We start from the raw sequence: 15,155 nt of genomic DNA, 5'->3' as shown, positions 1-15,155 counted from the left end.
AAAATAATGATGGGAAACAGTGGCCTTGCCCTGGTGAAGGAAATAAACAGACAAGTCTAGCAAGTGAAGAGAGTCCCAAACAAGATGAACTCAAAGAGGCTTATACCAAGACACATCATAATTAAAATGCAAAAGTTTAAAGACAAAGAGAGAATCCTAAAAGCAGCAAGACAAAAGCAGTAGCTTACATTCAAGAGAGCTCCCAAAAGACTGTTACCTGAGTTCTCAAAAGAACCTTTTTCAGGACAGAAGAGAGTGGCACAAAATATTCACAGTGATAAAAAGCAAGAACCTGCAACCAAGATTACTAACCTAGCAAAGCTGTCATTTAGCACTGAAAGATAAAGAGCTTCTCAGACAAGAAAAAGCTAAAGTAGTTCATCACCACCAAACCAGTATCATATAAATGTTAAAGGGACTTCTTTAAGAAGAAGAAAAAAACCTGATAAAAATATAAATAAAATGGCAATAAATACATATCTATCACCACTTACTTTAAATGAAAATGGATAAAATGCTCTAATTAAAAAACACATGGAGGCTGAATGGATGACAAAACAAGCACCTTACCTATGCTGCTACAAGAGACATAGTTTAGACTGAAAGACACACAAAGACTAAAAGTAAAGGGATGGAATAAGATACTTCATCAAAGTGGAAACAAACAAAAAAAGAGCTTGGGTAGCAATACTTATACCAGACAAAACAGACTTTAAAACAAAGGCTATATAAACAGAGACAAAGAAGGCCTCAGCAATTCCACTTCCGGGTACCTGTATTTTGCTGTGTATAATGTGCACTTTTCTGCCCAAATTTTTGAGGGAAAAATAAGGATGCATATAACACATGACATAATAATGAATATAATAATCCATGTATAATGCAAACAGAAACACAAGCGCTCATTGTACCCAGCAAAATAGGGCACTTACCTGGAGAAATCCAGAACACTAATTAAAAAAGGCATATACATCCATATGTTTGTTGCAGCATCATGTACAAGTCAAGACATGGAAGCAACCTAAGTCTCCATCAACAGATGAGCAGATAAGGAAGGAATGGAGCATGTACACAGTAGAGTGTGGCTCAGCCATGAAAAAGAGTGAACTCTTGCCATCTGCCACAATGTGGATGGACTTAGACAAAATCGTACTAAGTGAAATAAGTCCGACAGAGGAAGATAAATGTCCTTTTTCACTACTATGTGAAATCTAAAAAGTGAAACAACTGAACAAGCAGAACAGAAACATATTCATAAGTACAGGGATATTCTGATGGTTGCCAGGTGGAAGGGGAATTGGGAATGGGTGAAAAAGGTGAAGGGATTAAGAAGTACAAATTGGTAGTTGCAGATAGTCATGGGATTGTAAGGTACAGCATAGGGAATATAGTCAGTAATATTGTAATAACCAAGTATGGTATCAGAGGGTCTGGATTTATCAGAGTGATTATTTAGTAAGTTATATAAATGTCTAATCACTGGCTTGTACACATGAAACTAATATAATACTCTGTCAACTGTAACTAAAAAATTAAAAATTACTTAAAGAAAAAAAAAGAATTGTCCCATTCAGAGAAAAATTCTCCCCCTGGGTGAAAGGTCTGCCAGGTGCACGTGTGGGGTCCACAGTGCCGTAAATGCCTGCAGAGAAAGTTCAAGGTCTTACATTCAGACAGGGCAAAGGTAGGCAAGACATGCTCCGGTTTCAAGGAGAAAAGACCACGCTTGCTCCTGACTTTGGACTTTTACTGAAAAAGCAAAGGACATAAGAAAAATAGAACAAAAAAAGGATAAATGATGCCTGCATGGTAAATATCAGAAGTTTCTTGGTCTGGAAGTGACACAATAGTTGTGATAACAAAGGTATAAACTTTGAAGGCCAAGTTCTCAACATAAGTGCAACAATCCACCCAAAGGCCATCCCAGCAAAGCTCCAAAAGTGCATACAAAAACTACCCTTCTTAGAGCCGTGCCTGGGAATCCTTTTGAAAAATATCCAGTTTCAGTGCCTTCATAAAGATGGTAGATGTGGATTTGGTAACTGTTCTCTAAAAATGGAAATGAAAGGACAACTTTGAGAGATGAAGGTGTGCCCAACTCTTGCCCCTCGGAAATGAAGCGTGTTTAAGAAACAGAGGTGAAGGGGCAGAGGTCGTTTCAATGGCACTTTGGGTTTCAGGCTCCTCCCCAGGTTGGCTGTTCTCATGTTTTTATTTGCCTCCCATTGCAGCTCATGAATGGGAAGCTCAGTGGCATCACAGGATTTGTCCAAGTAGAGTGAGGCCACTAACTCTTCTGTTCTCACAAACGATCACAATGCACAAAGTGTAGTATGATTTCAGTGCATGTGACCTTCTCACTGGGATGACCCAGCATCTCCGAGGAGGCAATGACTGGAAAGGTCACAGCCCTAACTGTGGCAGCACTGTTCCTGCTGCATCATCTCTCCTGCCCTTCAGCTCGTCTCCCTCTAAAGAAGGAGCTGCCACCTGTGCCAGAGGAAGAGGACAAAGGACCTTCACTGTCTGCCGGTAATCACTGCCTTCTGCCAACCAGAGGGAAAAAATTCCCATTGAATTGAAACACAGTAATTGTCCTTCCTGTACTATCCTAAGAATCTAGCATTGTGACAAGGAGCTGCCCTCTACGATTCGATTCCCCCGACCCAGCCACAGTGCACATGCCGCTAACCCACAGTCACCCACACAAAGCCCTGGGGCGAGAGTGTGGGAGAGGTGAGGCTCCTTCTTTCAGAGCTGCAACTCTCTAGCTCACGGTTTGACTATGATCCTTTACTATGAGACCAGAGAAATCATGGACTTCGAAGCCCTCTTCCGCCCTCTCAGCCCTCTCTGTCTCCTCTATCTCCATCACCTGCTTCCTGGTAGGTAAACTGAGGCAACAAAAGGCAAAGAATGACTTTCAGCTGTCCTATTGAAAAACAGCAGTTTTGGTAAAAGTTGAATGACGTGAGCTTGGAAATGACTATAACAAGCTTGGACGTCATCTGTGGGTGTGGCTGTTCCCCCGTTCTTTGTCCTGCCAAGAAGCTGTGTTACTTTCATCTACCCCATCGCAGAGAAGTCAGCATCTCCTCAACCCTCCTCCTCTCCCAGGTGAGAAGGGGCCTGTCCGGGACCTGCCCAGCCTCTCCACCCAGGCCTCATTGCTCGGCTGCGTCCCCCACTCCTGTCCTCGGGCAAGGGCTCCCACCATAGCCGTGATCGTCACACCTCACAGCAATCAAGTCAGGGTGTCCGTCTGGCTCGACAAGAGTCTGCCCTAAAAATGTCTCTCCTGGAAGGGCACTGGCTGGCACTTAGGGAGGCAGTCACAATCTCACACGTAGGCCCTTCTGCTTTTTGTTGCTACTGTGCAACGAAACCAGCACTGACACCACACAGTCCTTACTGCACTACAGAGGATTTGCCACCTCTATTGATAAAACAGGGGGTGCCTGACATTCTGACACATCAAGGTACCCCCAGCTCCAGCACAGATTACTATTCGGTCAACACTCATTGACTATGTCCATGGTTTATTTAATGTATCAATGGTACTCAGATATGTGGTCAAACACTCACCTAGATGTTGCTATGAAAGGTATTTTTTAGATGAGATTAATATTTATATCTGGAGCTTAAGAGAAGAAATTGCCTTAAGGGATGAGGGTGCCCTCAGGACCCCCGCACTCCTTTCCCAGCTAGTGTGCCCCTCCCCTAGTCACACTGCAGGTGGGGGGGCAGGGTTGTCCCTACATTGTCAGTGAGCAGCAGGAGCAAGCTTCTGAGTGACCTCCAGTGGGCAGTGTGCTCTGGTGGAAAGAAGGAAGACTGAAGGCTGCTTTAAACAAACGCAACTTTCCCATTTATGGAAGGGTAATAGTCGCATCCCCGTAATACACGGCTCTCTAATTGGACTCCCAAATTCCAGGTGCCCATCGGCTCCCTTGCCATCTATCAAACTGTCTGACACCTCAGCTGACTCCCAGGGCCCTGCAGACATGGCCATGACTCTCCGGTCCAGCTCCCCCTCACACCTCGCCCCTACACGCCCCTATAAGCATTCGTGTTCCAGGGCCTTGAGTGAGTCACGGTCCCCGAAAGCTGTCACATTGTGCCTGGTGTCTCATTATCTTTCTCTATCTGGAACTCCTCCATCAGCACTTGTCCAGATTACTCCAAGCCCAGACCAAGCACCACCTTTGCTGGAGAGGCATCCGCACGGCCCGAGCGCCCTTGCACATCCTTGCTGAGTGGGCCAGACTGCAAGGCCTAACCACCCCTGCCCCTGAGGCATACTGGGCCTGGTCACAGAGGCAGTGAAGTCGGTCATGGTGGCAGTGGTAAGACCACTGCACCACTGCACAGTGCATGGGCTGTCTGTCTGTTCTCGCTGCACAGGGTGCTAACCTGCCAGCCAAGAACCCTCAGTAACCGGGCCCATCGCACAGCTCCAAGGAGCTTGGGGGCAGGGAACCCGCGCACCAGGCTGTCTGCTCCTGCTGTCTGCTGTGCTGTGGGTGAGAAACAGTTTGCTCTGGTGGGTTCAGACTTGTGTCTAATTTCAGCTGCTATGGAGATGCGTCAAGGTGGCACGTTGTTTGCTGAACTCCCTTCTTCAGAGTCTGATTACCTATTCTCTAGGTGGCTGGGTTCTTCCCTGACAGTCTTCCTAAGAAAAGTGTCCCCTGCAATTCCAAGAGGTTATGAATTGCTGGCCTGCTAAGCCCTGGAGCTTCTGAACCACCTGCTTTGTTTATGTGGGTAGTTCACAGGTCTACCTACGAGAGCCCAAGCTCCCCGAAGGCAAGAATCAGGTGATAACAAAGAGGAGTTCTACATATATATACTGAATAAATAAATGAATGCTTAAATGAGTAATGAGGAAAGCACCAAAGATTCCTTGACATTTTATGAACTATTCAGTCACCTCTTTTATGATGTTCTTCACACCCCACTGAAAGTTGCCTTGCCTATCTCAGTAACACCTGGCATTCTCACAACAAAACGAAAGCTTCTAAACCAGAATTAAGCCAGAGAATCAGAGGAGACAGACACGCTCTGTCGGCGCTCAGACTTACGGAAGCATCGGCACTCTGCCACACGTGGGACACCCGGTAGCCCACCAGGTCCCCGTCCTGCCGCTGAATTGGAGGCTTGATCCACCTGATGTCCAGCTTGTTACCCGATTCATTCAGAAACACAGTGACATTCAAAGGTGCCACCTCTGGGGCTAAAAGGAAAAGGAAAGAAGGATGAGGAACCGCAAAGAAAAAGCACACAGAGACTCAGTTGCTTCTTGGTTTCTGAATGTTTGGTTTTCACACGTTCCAGGAAAGCACTCGAATGAGACTGAGACAAACACACATTTTCACCCTCTTTTCAGCTAAGGACCATCAAGGTAGCACATGAGTTCTGAAAAGTCGGCCCTTTCCAAACTAAACGATCAAGGAAGCGGAAGACAGGGAAGGCAGTGTGTGTGGGGAGTATGGGGGGGGGCACCTGGAGTCCCCGGGGGAAGCAAAGCAGACACACTTGAACAGGGTCCTCCATCAGAAACCTGAGGGGCAGGAGGTCAGCCAGACCGAGTGGATATGAAGTCTGTGTTGTGTGAGATGCACGTGGCAGGGAACTCCGCACAACACCTCAGAAGGAAACCGCCACTTCAACCACCAGAGGCCGGGGACCGACGGAATGAAGAGAACCAGTCAGTCAGGAAATTACTGTCTGGGTGCGAGGCGTCTCATTATCATAGATCTGAGGCTGGAATGTTAATTACTAGGCTAGGGGTCAAACCACAGCATTTAGCCTGGTTTTCACTCTCCTGGTTATAGCAGATTCTGCTAAGGCACACACCTACTTTACATCAAGACAGCATCTCTCACAAGGATAATAAAAGTTAAAGCACTTTGGAAAGTATGTACGTACACATGTATTAGGAAACAGGTCAAGGTCATTACTACCTTCTTTTTGGGAGGGAGGAACCTTGACTATATTTATCAAAATAGAAAATAATGTGTTCTTTTAACAAGTATTTTATTCCCAGAAATTTTATCTATAAAAATTCTCTTGTGGGTAGCATTATATTCATTGTAACAAAACACTGACAAAAAGGAATAAATGTAGTCAGTCAATAATAGTGATACAATGAATGAATTTTGATACATTTTTTCAATGGGAAACTTACAATTTGGCCTGTAAAGAAAAAAAAAGTAGACCACGTGTATCGATAGGAAAAAAATATCTAATGGAGGTAAAGCTCAAACTGCTAAGAAGTATAACAATGACCCATTTTAGAAATTTAAAGTGTTTTATATGTACAAAAGAATAAAGACAATTGGAATAATATATACCAAACTGTTGCCTGTAGCTGTATATTTCTGACGCGCCTGACAGGAAGAGAGGAGAGAACCCTACCCTTCTTCGTCTCTGCTGGTCCCAGGAGCAGCCTGGGAAGGAATTTCAGCATAGGACATGTCGTACAGCTGAAGCTGCGTCTGTGAAACGACTCACTTCCAAATCTGCTGTAGAATTTACAGATAAACGTGGCCAACTCAACATGTCCTTACATCTGCTCCCTCCTGAGACCCCTCTATGATGATAGTAAGGAATTTAAAACGGTATAAACTCATAAGGTTAAGAGGAGTCAAGAGTGGAAGAGAAATTTCAACATATAATTGAAAGCTGAAAAAAGAAACAAAGAAGGTGTAATTAACTCAGTAAGCCAATTCTCCCAAAAGCACCAGGAGAGACTCAGAAGCTGTGGGCCCAGGTACTCAAACTGGAAGACTGAAAGTCTGATCCAGAGGTTGTTAATCCTTGAGACTCCTCTAACCTATAACCTATTGTCATATACCTGGCAGGATCTCCCTCAAATTCCCACAGGAGGCAGGATATCTTATCATATGAACCGAAACGCCTACGGACTCAAGAGTACCAACAAAATGGAGGCACGAGAAGGGCTAGACTGGCAAGTGGGGAAATAAGTAAAAGTCTGTGCCCTGAATGAGGAGGACTCCACCTTACCTGTCCTCCTCACCTGGCTGCTATTCATGAGGCAGTGAACAGGAGACTTCTTTCCTAGAGAAAGTGAGAGGTCCCAGGGGAAAGAAAACCAATATTGGCACTTGGGGAGATCCTAACCCAAACACTTACGGTCACTGCCTTAACCTGCCCAATCACCTGACAGTGAAGTCTGCAAATCCCACCCACAGTCTCTGAGCATCCAATCAAATTGCTGGTTCTGTACTTTTCAGTGGGAGTGGACAGTGGATGATCAGCAGAGGTCAAGGAAGCCAGGACCAAAGGACACACAGGGCAGAGGGATCAGAGGAGACAAAGCCAATATACGGAATTAGAGAAAACTAAAGCAACAAATACCTGATGATTATATGCCCAAAGATAGGTAAAGGTTCTCATACGTGAGAACTAAAAAAAAAAAAAAAATTGTCAACAAAATAGAAAACTCTAGAAATTAGCAATATGATAAATAAAATATTTAACAGAAGGATTAGAAAAGGGATCTAGCAAACCTCCAAAACAGTGGAATAAAAATTTAAGAGGTCAACTCGAGAAAAGAAAATTGAGGAAGGTAACAAAGAAGTCCGACAACTGTCTAACACAATTTCTGGACAGAAAAACAGAATATTCTCAAAGAAAAAAATGTTTCAGAAAAAGTCTCGAAACCAAAACATTTGCCTTTCTAGGTCAAAAGGGACAAATGGATTCCACATCTCGGCCTATCACAGCCCCACGATTAGAGAAAAAGTATTTTAAAAAATAAATTAAACAGTTCATGTAGAAAACATATTGGAATTCTCCACAGTAACTCTTGAAGATCAAAAACAATGCAGAAATACTTTTAAAATTTTGAGAGAAAATAATTTCCAACATAAAATTCTGTATTGGGAAAAACCATCACTCCAGTATGACATAAAGCCATGCAAGTTCCCACAGTTTTTATATATTTTTAAAAACTTTTTAAAAAAGATTTTATTTATTTATCTTTAGAGGGGGAGGGAAGGAGAGAGGGAGAGAAGTATCAATGTATGGTTGCCTCTCATGTGTGCCCTGCTGGGAACTGGCCTGCAACCCAGGCATGTGCCCTGACTGGGAATCAAACTGCGATCCTTTGGTTCACAGGTCCGCGCTCAATCCACTGAGCTGCACCATCCAGGGCCCACAGTTTTTATATTTTACACATACTTTCCCTGGAGCACTTGACAATGTGCTTCATGAAAACGAGGGAGTGAACCAAGAAAGACAAACACCTGGGAGAAGGCTACGGAGCCACTAGGATGACTCTGGAGGGAGACAGGAAAGCAACACGTGAAAGAATGAAAGATAACAGCGCCTGGGCCTCACTCAGGGCTACGAGTAGTGTCTGTTTTCTGCTATCAGACGGGAAAATCTGACGATTCAAGGAGCACCAGACAGAGCACACACAATGGTCTGCTCTCACTAGCGAGTAACAATGGACTCGCCAGAGTGAGCACTGTTCTTATCCTGCCTCACAAATCTGAAAAGCAAGATTTAAAAGGACCAAACTTCTTCTGAAAGTTTAACCATGTCCCCACAAACAGCTCAATACTTACAGGAATATAAAAATACCTAGTATCCCACAAGGTTAAACTCACAATGTCAGGAATCCAATCAAAGATTACCAGCTACACAAAGAAATCGCAAAGTCCTCTACATAACATGAATATAAAATGAATCAATCAAAAACGGTCCCAGAAATAACACGTTAGAATTAGCAAGGACATTAAAATAGTTATTACAACTGCATTCCACATGATCCAAGAGTTAAGTACAAACATGAAAGATACAAAAATTACAATGTGAGAGACGAAATACATAGTAGGTAGAATTAATGGCAGATTAGACACCACACAAGTCCAATAAATTTGGAAACATCATAGAAACTATCCAAAGTAAAACAAAGAAAAGCAGAGGAAAAAACTGAGTATCAGTGAGTTATGAGGCAACTTCAAGTGATCAAATTCGAGGTCTGTCCGGATAAAGTCCAGCCACTGTTAATACATGACATTATTGTAACCTGGCAGCCAAGGAGAGTGGACTGGAATGCACATGGTGAACAATGACGACATCACTGGACTAGTTAGTGGGGTGGTAGATGCGTTGAGTGAGCATGTGTACTGTGTGGCTGTCACATTCAAAATGACTGAGCGAGTAGAGCAAGAAATATTCATCAAATTTTGCGTTAAGCTTGAACATTCCTCTCCAGAAACTATTTGGATCATTCAGAAGCCTGCAGCTCTGGGCAACTGGTGATTGACAGTTTCATCATAACAATGCACCTGCTCCTGCATCAGGTCTCATGCAGACCTTTTTGGCAAAACATCAAAATCACCCATGTGACTCAGTCTTCCTATAGCCCAGAATTGGTGGCCTCTGACTTCTGGCTTTTCCAAAAACTAAAATCACCTTTGCAAGGGGAGAGATTTCAGACCATTGATGAGATTCAGGAAAATATGGTGGGGCAGATGATGGTGATTGGGAGAACTGTGTGAGGTCCCACGGTGTCTACTTTGAAGGGGACTGAGGTGTCATTGTCCTGTGTATAATGTTTCTTGTATCTTCTTCAATAAATGTCTCTATTTTCCATAGTACACGGCTGGGTACTTTCTGGACATACCTTGCATGTATGTAATTGGAGTCCTTTTAGAAGGAGAGGGGTGGGAACAGAAGTCATATTTGAAAAAGCAACTGCTAAAATGTTTATAAATTGGATGCAAACCATAAACACAAAGATCCAAGAAATTCAATGACCCACAAGTGTAAGTACTATAAAAAAAATTACACCCGCTGGTGTGGCTGAGTTGGTTGGAGCATCATCCTGTAAACTGAAAAGTCGTGGGTTTGATTCCTGGTCAGGGCACATGCCTAGGTTGCGGGTTTAGCCCCCGGTTAGGGTGCATGGGAGAGGCAACCAGTGATGTTTCTCACATCGATGTTTCTATTTCTCTCCTACGCCCTCCCTTCTCCCTCTCTAAAACCAATATACATATCACTGGGTGAGGATTAAAAAAATTACACCGAAGTACATCACAAATTGCTCCAAGTCAATAACAGAGGGAGAACCAGAGACAAAGACATGCAGATACACTGCATACGGAGGGACAAATAAAAACCACTATAGATTTCTTAATAGAAATAATTCAAGCAAGAAGACAGTGATGCAACATTTTTAAAGTACTGAAAGGTAAAAAAGAAAAACCTAGGATCCTATATCTAGTAAAAATATCTTTCAAAAACAAAGGCAAAAGAAATATATCAAAGGTAAAATAAAGATTTTTCTCAGACGTACAGAAGCTCAACCTCACCAGCGCTATGGTGGAAGAAATGATGAAGGCCTTGAGGAAAGAGAGTGATGCTGCATGAAAACGTGGATCTATATCAACACATGAGTAAAGTTAGAAATGGGAACTTCATGGGCATACATGTTTTTTCTAATTATATAAGTCACCCTAAAAACTACTGATTGGAGTTCCCGCCAAGATGGAGGTGTAGGTAGAAACCCTTCGCTTCCTCGCACAACCAAAAGGAGGATAACGAATAATCTAAAATCAATAAACAACCAAAAGTGCCAGAAAATCAAACTGTATGGAACTCCGACACCCAAGGAATTAAAGAAAAAATCAACCAGAACAACCAGACCGTAAGGTCCATGATTCGGGCCAACTGGGAAAAACTCAGGTGAGGCCACTGAGGGGCAAGGCCGCTGCCGAGCTCTGAGGGCCGCGTGGGCAGGGGTGACTTAAGGGGGGAACTGAGACTCAGAGCCGACTGTGGGCTAAGGCTGGGGTTGCTGCAGTGGGAGTTTCTCCCAGTCTGACATGAGAGTTTGTGAAAAGTGCCCTAGAGCCCAGCAGGCCAGCTGCACTGTTCCCTCTCTGGCCCCTCCCACACAGGCAGCGCAGCAAGGAGGGTTGCCCTGCCTGGTGAATGCCTAAGGCCCCGCCCCCTTACAACTTATCGGCTGGGCCAAAATAAAGAAATATGGCCCAAAGGAAAGAACAGAGCAAAACCTCAGAACTAAGTGATGAGGAGATTGCCAACCTATCTGATGAAGAATGTAAAGCCCTGGTAATCAGAATGGTCACAGAACTGATTGAGCTTGGTTGAAAAATGACAGAGCAAATCAAAGATACCCAAAATGAAATAAAGCACAATATTCAGGGAACCAACAGTGACAGGAAGGGAACCAGGAGTCAAAGCGATGATTTGGAACAAAAGGAAAAAATAAACATCCAACCAGATCAGAATGAAGAAATAAGAATTTTTAAAAATGAAGAGACTCTTACAAACCTCTGGACAACCTGAAATGTTCCAATACCCACATTATAGGGGTACCAGAAGGAGAAGAACAACAGCAAAAAATTGAAAACTTATTTGAAAAAATAATGAAGGAGAACTTCCCCAATCTGGCAAAGGAAATAGACTTCCAGGAAGTCCAGGAAGCTTAGAGAGTCCCAAAGAAGTTGGACTCAAAGAGGAACACACCAAGACACATCATTATTAAGTTACCCAAGATTAAAGACAAAGAGAAAATCCTAAAAGCAGCAAAAGAAAAGGAGACAGTTACCTACAAAGGAGGCTGTTCCCACAGTCTATGCTACTTATTCTCTGTACCCTCTTCTCCTCCCACCCCCCTGTTACAGATCTCCAGAAAACCCCCAAATATTTGAAAACGAAAATACATACCTGAATAACTAATGGGCAAAGAAGAAATCAGAAAGTATCTTGGACTCACTGAAAATGGGACTCAGCGTATAAAAATTGTTCTCAAAGGTTTTCCTTTCTCATTTGAGAAAAGGGGGTAATGTACCATTTGGGCACTAGCGTTCCCTTTCTGCAAGCACTAAGCCTGAACGGCCTCTGATCCGGAGCTGCCACCCAGCCTGTATGGCGACCTGCTCACTGACGGTGCAGGGCTGGAGTTAAGGGCACGGGAGAGGTGCTTCGTGCCCTAGAACTCTAACTGGGAAGAAGGAAGACTGTGCAGCTCAAAGGCAACAGAACTGCAGTATTTACTCCACTATTGATAGACAAGGAAAAAATCTCAGACCTCAAAAACAGCACACAGAACATCCTTTCAAGTTTAAAGATGTAAATGAAATTTGCCGTGAGCAAGAAAATACAGAGATAACAGCACCTACTGTTCAGGACTGCTGTGAGGATCTAATGATGTCGTAAAGCACCTAACACGGCCCCTGGCACTCAGCATTTGATGAATGTTAGCCACCTTCAAATTCATTCGTTTTCTTGAGTTTGATGGTATGAGTAATAACATTTTTTGTTGTTATATTTTAATTAATATAATATATGCTATAAAGAGTGTGCTGCTATTAATATCTTCTTATACCAAAAATAATACCTATATGTAGCTTTTAAGTTTCTTTCCCATTTTCACTGGCCACCACAATAAAAATTTCCTCCGGAAACAAAGACCAAACAAAGCAAAGTTTAAACTCTAAATCAGGCCGCTGGGAGGGACTTGTTAAACCCCATGCCATTAGAAGCAATATACTGAACGCCAGGAATTACCTCCTTCGGTCGTGCTGGCCAGGATCCAAGGGCTCCACGCAGACCAGCCGATCTCATTCCTGCAGGACACGCCAATGCTGTAATTAGCCAGAGCTCCCAGCTGCTCAATTTGATACAGAGGTGGAGAAGCAGAGGTGTTAAAAATCATGATGGAGCCATTACTCAGAGGATCGACTTCCTTGACCTACGTGAAGAGTGAAGAGGTGGACCCGGCATTAGTAAGGCAGCGGGAATGTCAGACGTGGGGCTCTCAGGCATCCTGAGCACGCGGCCCTTCCTGCCCACAGAGAGGAAGTACCTGCTTCCTTCCGGGCCACGCACCCATGTCCCCACCAGCATTACTGACTGTTACTCATGCTGCTGGAGCAACAATGGAGGAGCCGAGGAAGGACCTAAAATAAATGTTCCCAGTGTGGCAGGCAACAAAGTAAATAATTGCCATTATGTTACGATTATTATAATACATGTCATGAAATAGCCCTTCCTTTCTCAGAAGCACCTCAAGTCTTGATTTCTTCCAGCTGCTTCACAGAATATGCAGACATGTGGCGATGCAGCCTCTGAGGTACTGTCCAGACCTTTAAAGGGGACCTGTTCCAAACCCACTTTAGGAGACGAGACACTGGGTTTTGTTTCAGTCTGTATTTCTTCTCGTCGCATGTCCTGAGGACCCTCTGCTCTTCCTCGAGGAGGATTTGAGTGTGTTTATTACTCTTTCCCCCACTCCACCCCAGTATACATTTTCTCCAAAAGCAAAGTAAGGTGGGTTTTATGACATTTTTTGGTGGGGAGACATAGGAAAGGGCCATTTACACCCCACCCAACAAACTTTCCTCCAAATCACTTTAAAACATCAGTTCTCTCTCTGAGTCCCTTCTCTTCGCTCTTCCCTCCATAAACCCTGCCGCCTGCCCACCGCCCTCTCCAGGTGCCCTCTGTCTGCACAGGCCGGACAGGGGCTTCCTGAAGCGTGCCTCCTGTCTGGGAGTGGGGGAACTGGGGAGTGTTTGTTCACCACACATTTAAAAATTTTCTATAAAATAGAGCACTTATAAAATCAGAAAAACAAAATGGTACTGAATAATAAAAAAGAAGTAGCCAAAAGCAGTTTGGGAAAAAAATCATAAACCCTGTATTTATTCCTGATAATAATGGGCTGGCAATCGTGGGGTGTGGATACGCAATGCTATCATTTCAGGATATAGGTGCTGGAATTTAGGCCGAGGAGCCACGGATAACATTTCCGAATTCCAGATCCACTAGCGACACCTCACGGGAGGTGCTGGGGCCGAGCCTCACCTCCGGCTAACATCTAGAGGCCTCACTGGGTGACAAGAAGCACCAGCTGGTGCAAGGAGCTACAAGCTCATCTCGGGGTGGCTACTGGCAGAAACCACTTTGTTTCTTCACTTCAGAGTAAGCTCTTCCTTCCCGGTGACCAACCACACAAACTAAGGTGGAGGAAACCTGTGGTTCGAGCCACCCGTTTGGGGAGCAACGTGTAGAGCACTTCCAGGCACAAGACACCCCTTGGGAGCACGTTCCTGGAAGACGACAGGGTTTCTATAACAGTCCTGCTCAGTGGGTCCTGGGGGAAAAGAGGGAATGAAACAGCAAGAAGCACATGGGGGAGTTAAAAATAGACCTGGATAATGCAGCCCAAAAATGGGTGAAGAAAGGGATTCGTGTCAGGACCAAAGGAAGTGGGAGGGCGTGTCCTGCTGGGGCATGGATCTGAATGCGGGCCAGAACATTCATTTGTTACCGAGTCAGAGTTTAAAACTGTAATGGGCTCGGAACTTACTACAAAACTATCCTTGGTTCCTTTAGAAATGGAATATATTAATAATAATATATAATAAATAAAATGGATTATAAATTTTAACTCCTCAAGACTGTCAGTCCCGACTAACCCTGTTAGGAGTGCAGGAGAAAATAAAGGGCCCAGTTACATCAGGGCCAGAGGGCTTCTCCTCTGATCCCTACCAGATATTTAGAAAGAAGGAAGAGCAACCTTTCACACACGCTTCCCAGAAATAGTAAAGGAGGAACGCATATTTCCCGAGGCCAGTATCACGCGCATACTGAAACTGGAAGAAGCCAACACAAGGAAACTACAGCCCAGTATCTCTTCTTAATACAGACACTAAAAGGCTGCCCAACTCGGTGAGCACACTACAAACCACCAAACTGTACCCTTTTTTTTTTTAATTTTATTTAGTTATTTTTCAAGTACAGTTTTTTGTCTATTTTTTCTCCTCCCCCCTATTTTTCTCCATCCCTCCCCCTTTTTCCCCTTAACTTCCCTTCCTTCTCCCCTCTGGTCACTTTCCCCTTGTTCTCTATTATTTTTATGAGTGAATACTATGGTATGTGAAATATATCTTTAAAAAACCTGTTAAAACATATTCCTGGCGAGGACTTTGTAGACACAACCAGAACTGCTGACACCTACCAGTACTTGGGAGGTTTACAAACAAAGCTGGGCAAGGGCTAAGCAAGGCGGGGGTGGCAGGGTGCGGGTGCAGACTGTTGGGGGGATAATGCGTGTTTTCCTTCTCCAAAGCAAGGGCAGCTCTTAG

The 15,155-nt window shown here is 44.1% G+C and overlaps 1 protein-coding gene across 2 annotated transcripts in view; it reads right to left on the bottom strand.

Moving 5' to 3' along the window:
* MERTK (MER proto-oncogene, tyrosine kinase) overlaps positions 1 to 15,155 on the bottom strand; it is a 91,428-nt gene that overhangs the window by 26,814 nt on the left and 49,459 nt on the right. For both annotated transcript variants that reach the window (XM_053664564.1, XM_053664565.1), the window contains exons 7-8: positions 12,574 to 12,757; positions 5,085 to 5,236 (exon numbers count right to left, since the gene is read on the bottom strand). In XM_053664564.1, coding sequence (XP_053520539.1) covers positions 5,085 to 5,236; positions 12,574 to 12,757 — 336 coding nt within the window. The remainder of the gene's footprint in view (positions 1 to 5,084; positions 5,237 to 12,573; positions 12,758 to 15,155) is intronic.

The sequence above is a fragment of the Artibeus jamaicensis genome, unplaced genomic scaffold (assembly GCF_021234435.1).
Source record: "Artibeus jamaicensis isolate MK-2021 breed Jamaican fruit bat unplaced genomic scaffold, CSHL_Jam_final contig_384, whole genome shotgun sequence".
In the NCBI taxonomy this organism is placed as follows: Eukaryota; Metazoa; Chordata; class Mammalia; order Chiroptera; family Phyllostomidae; genus Artibeus; species Artibeus jamaicensis.
Note: the sequence above shows the minus strand (reverse complement) of the source record. Positions and strands in the feature narration are given on the sequence as shown.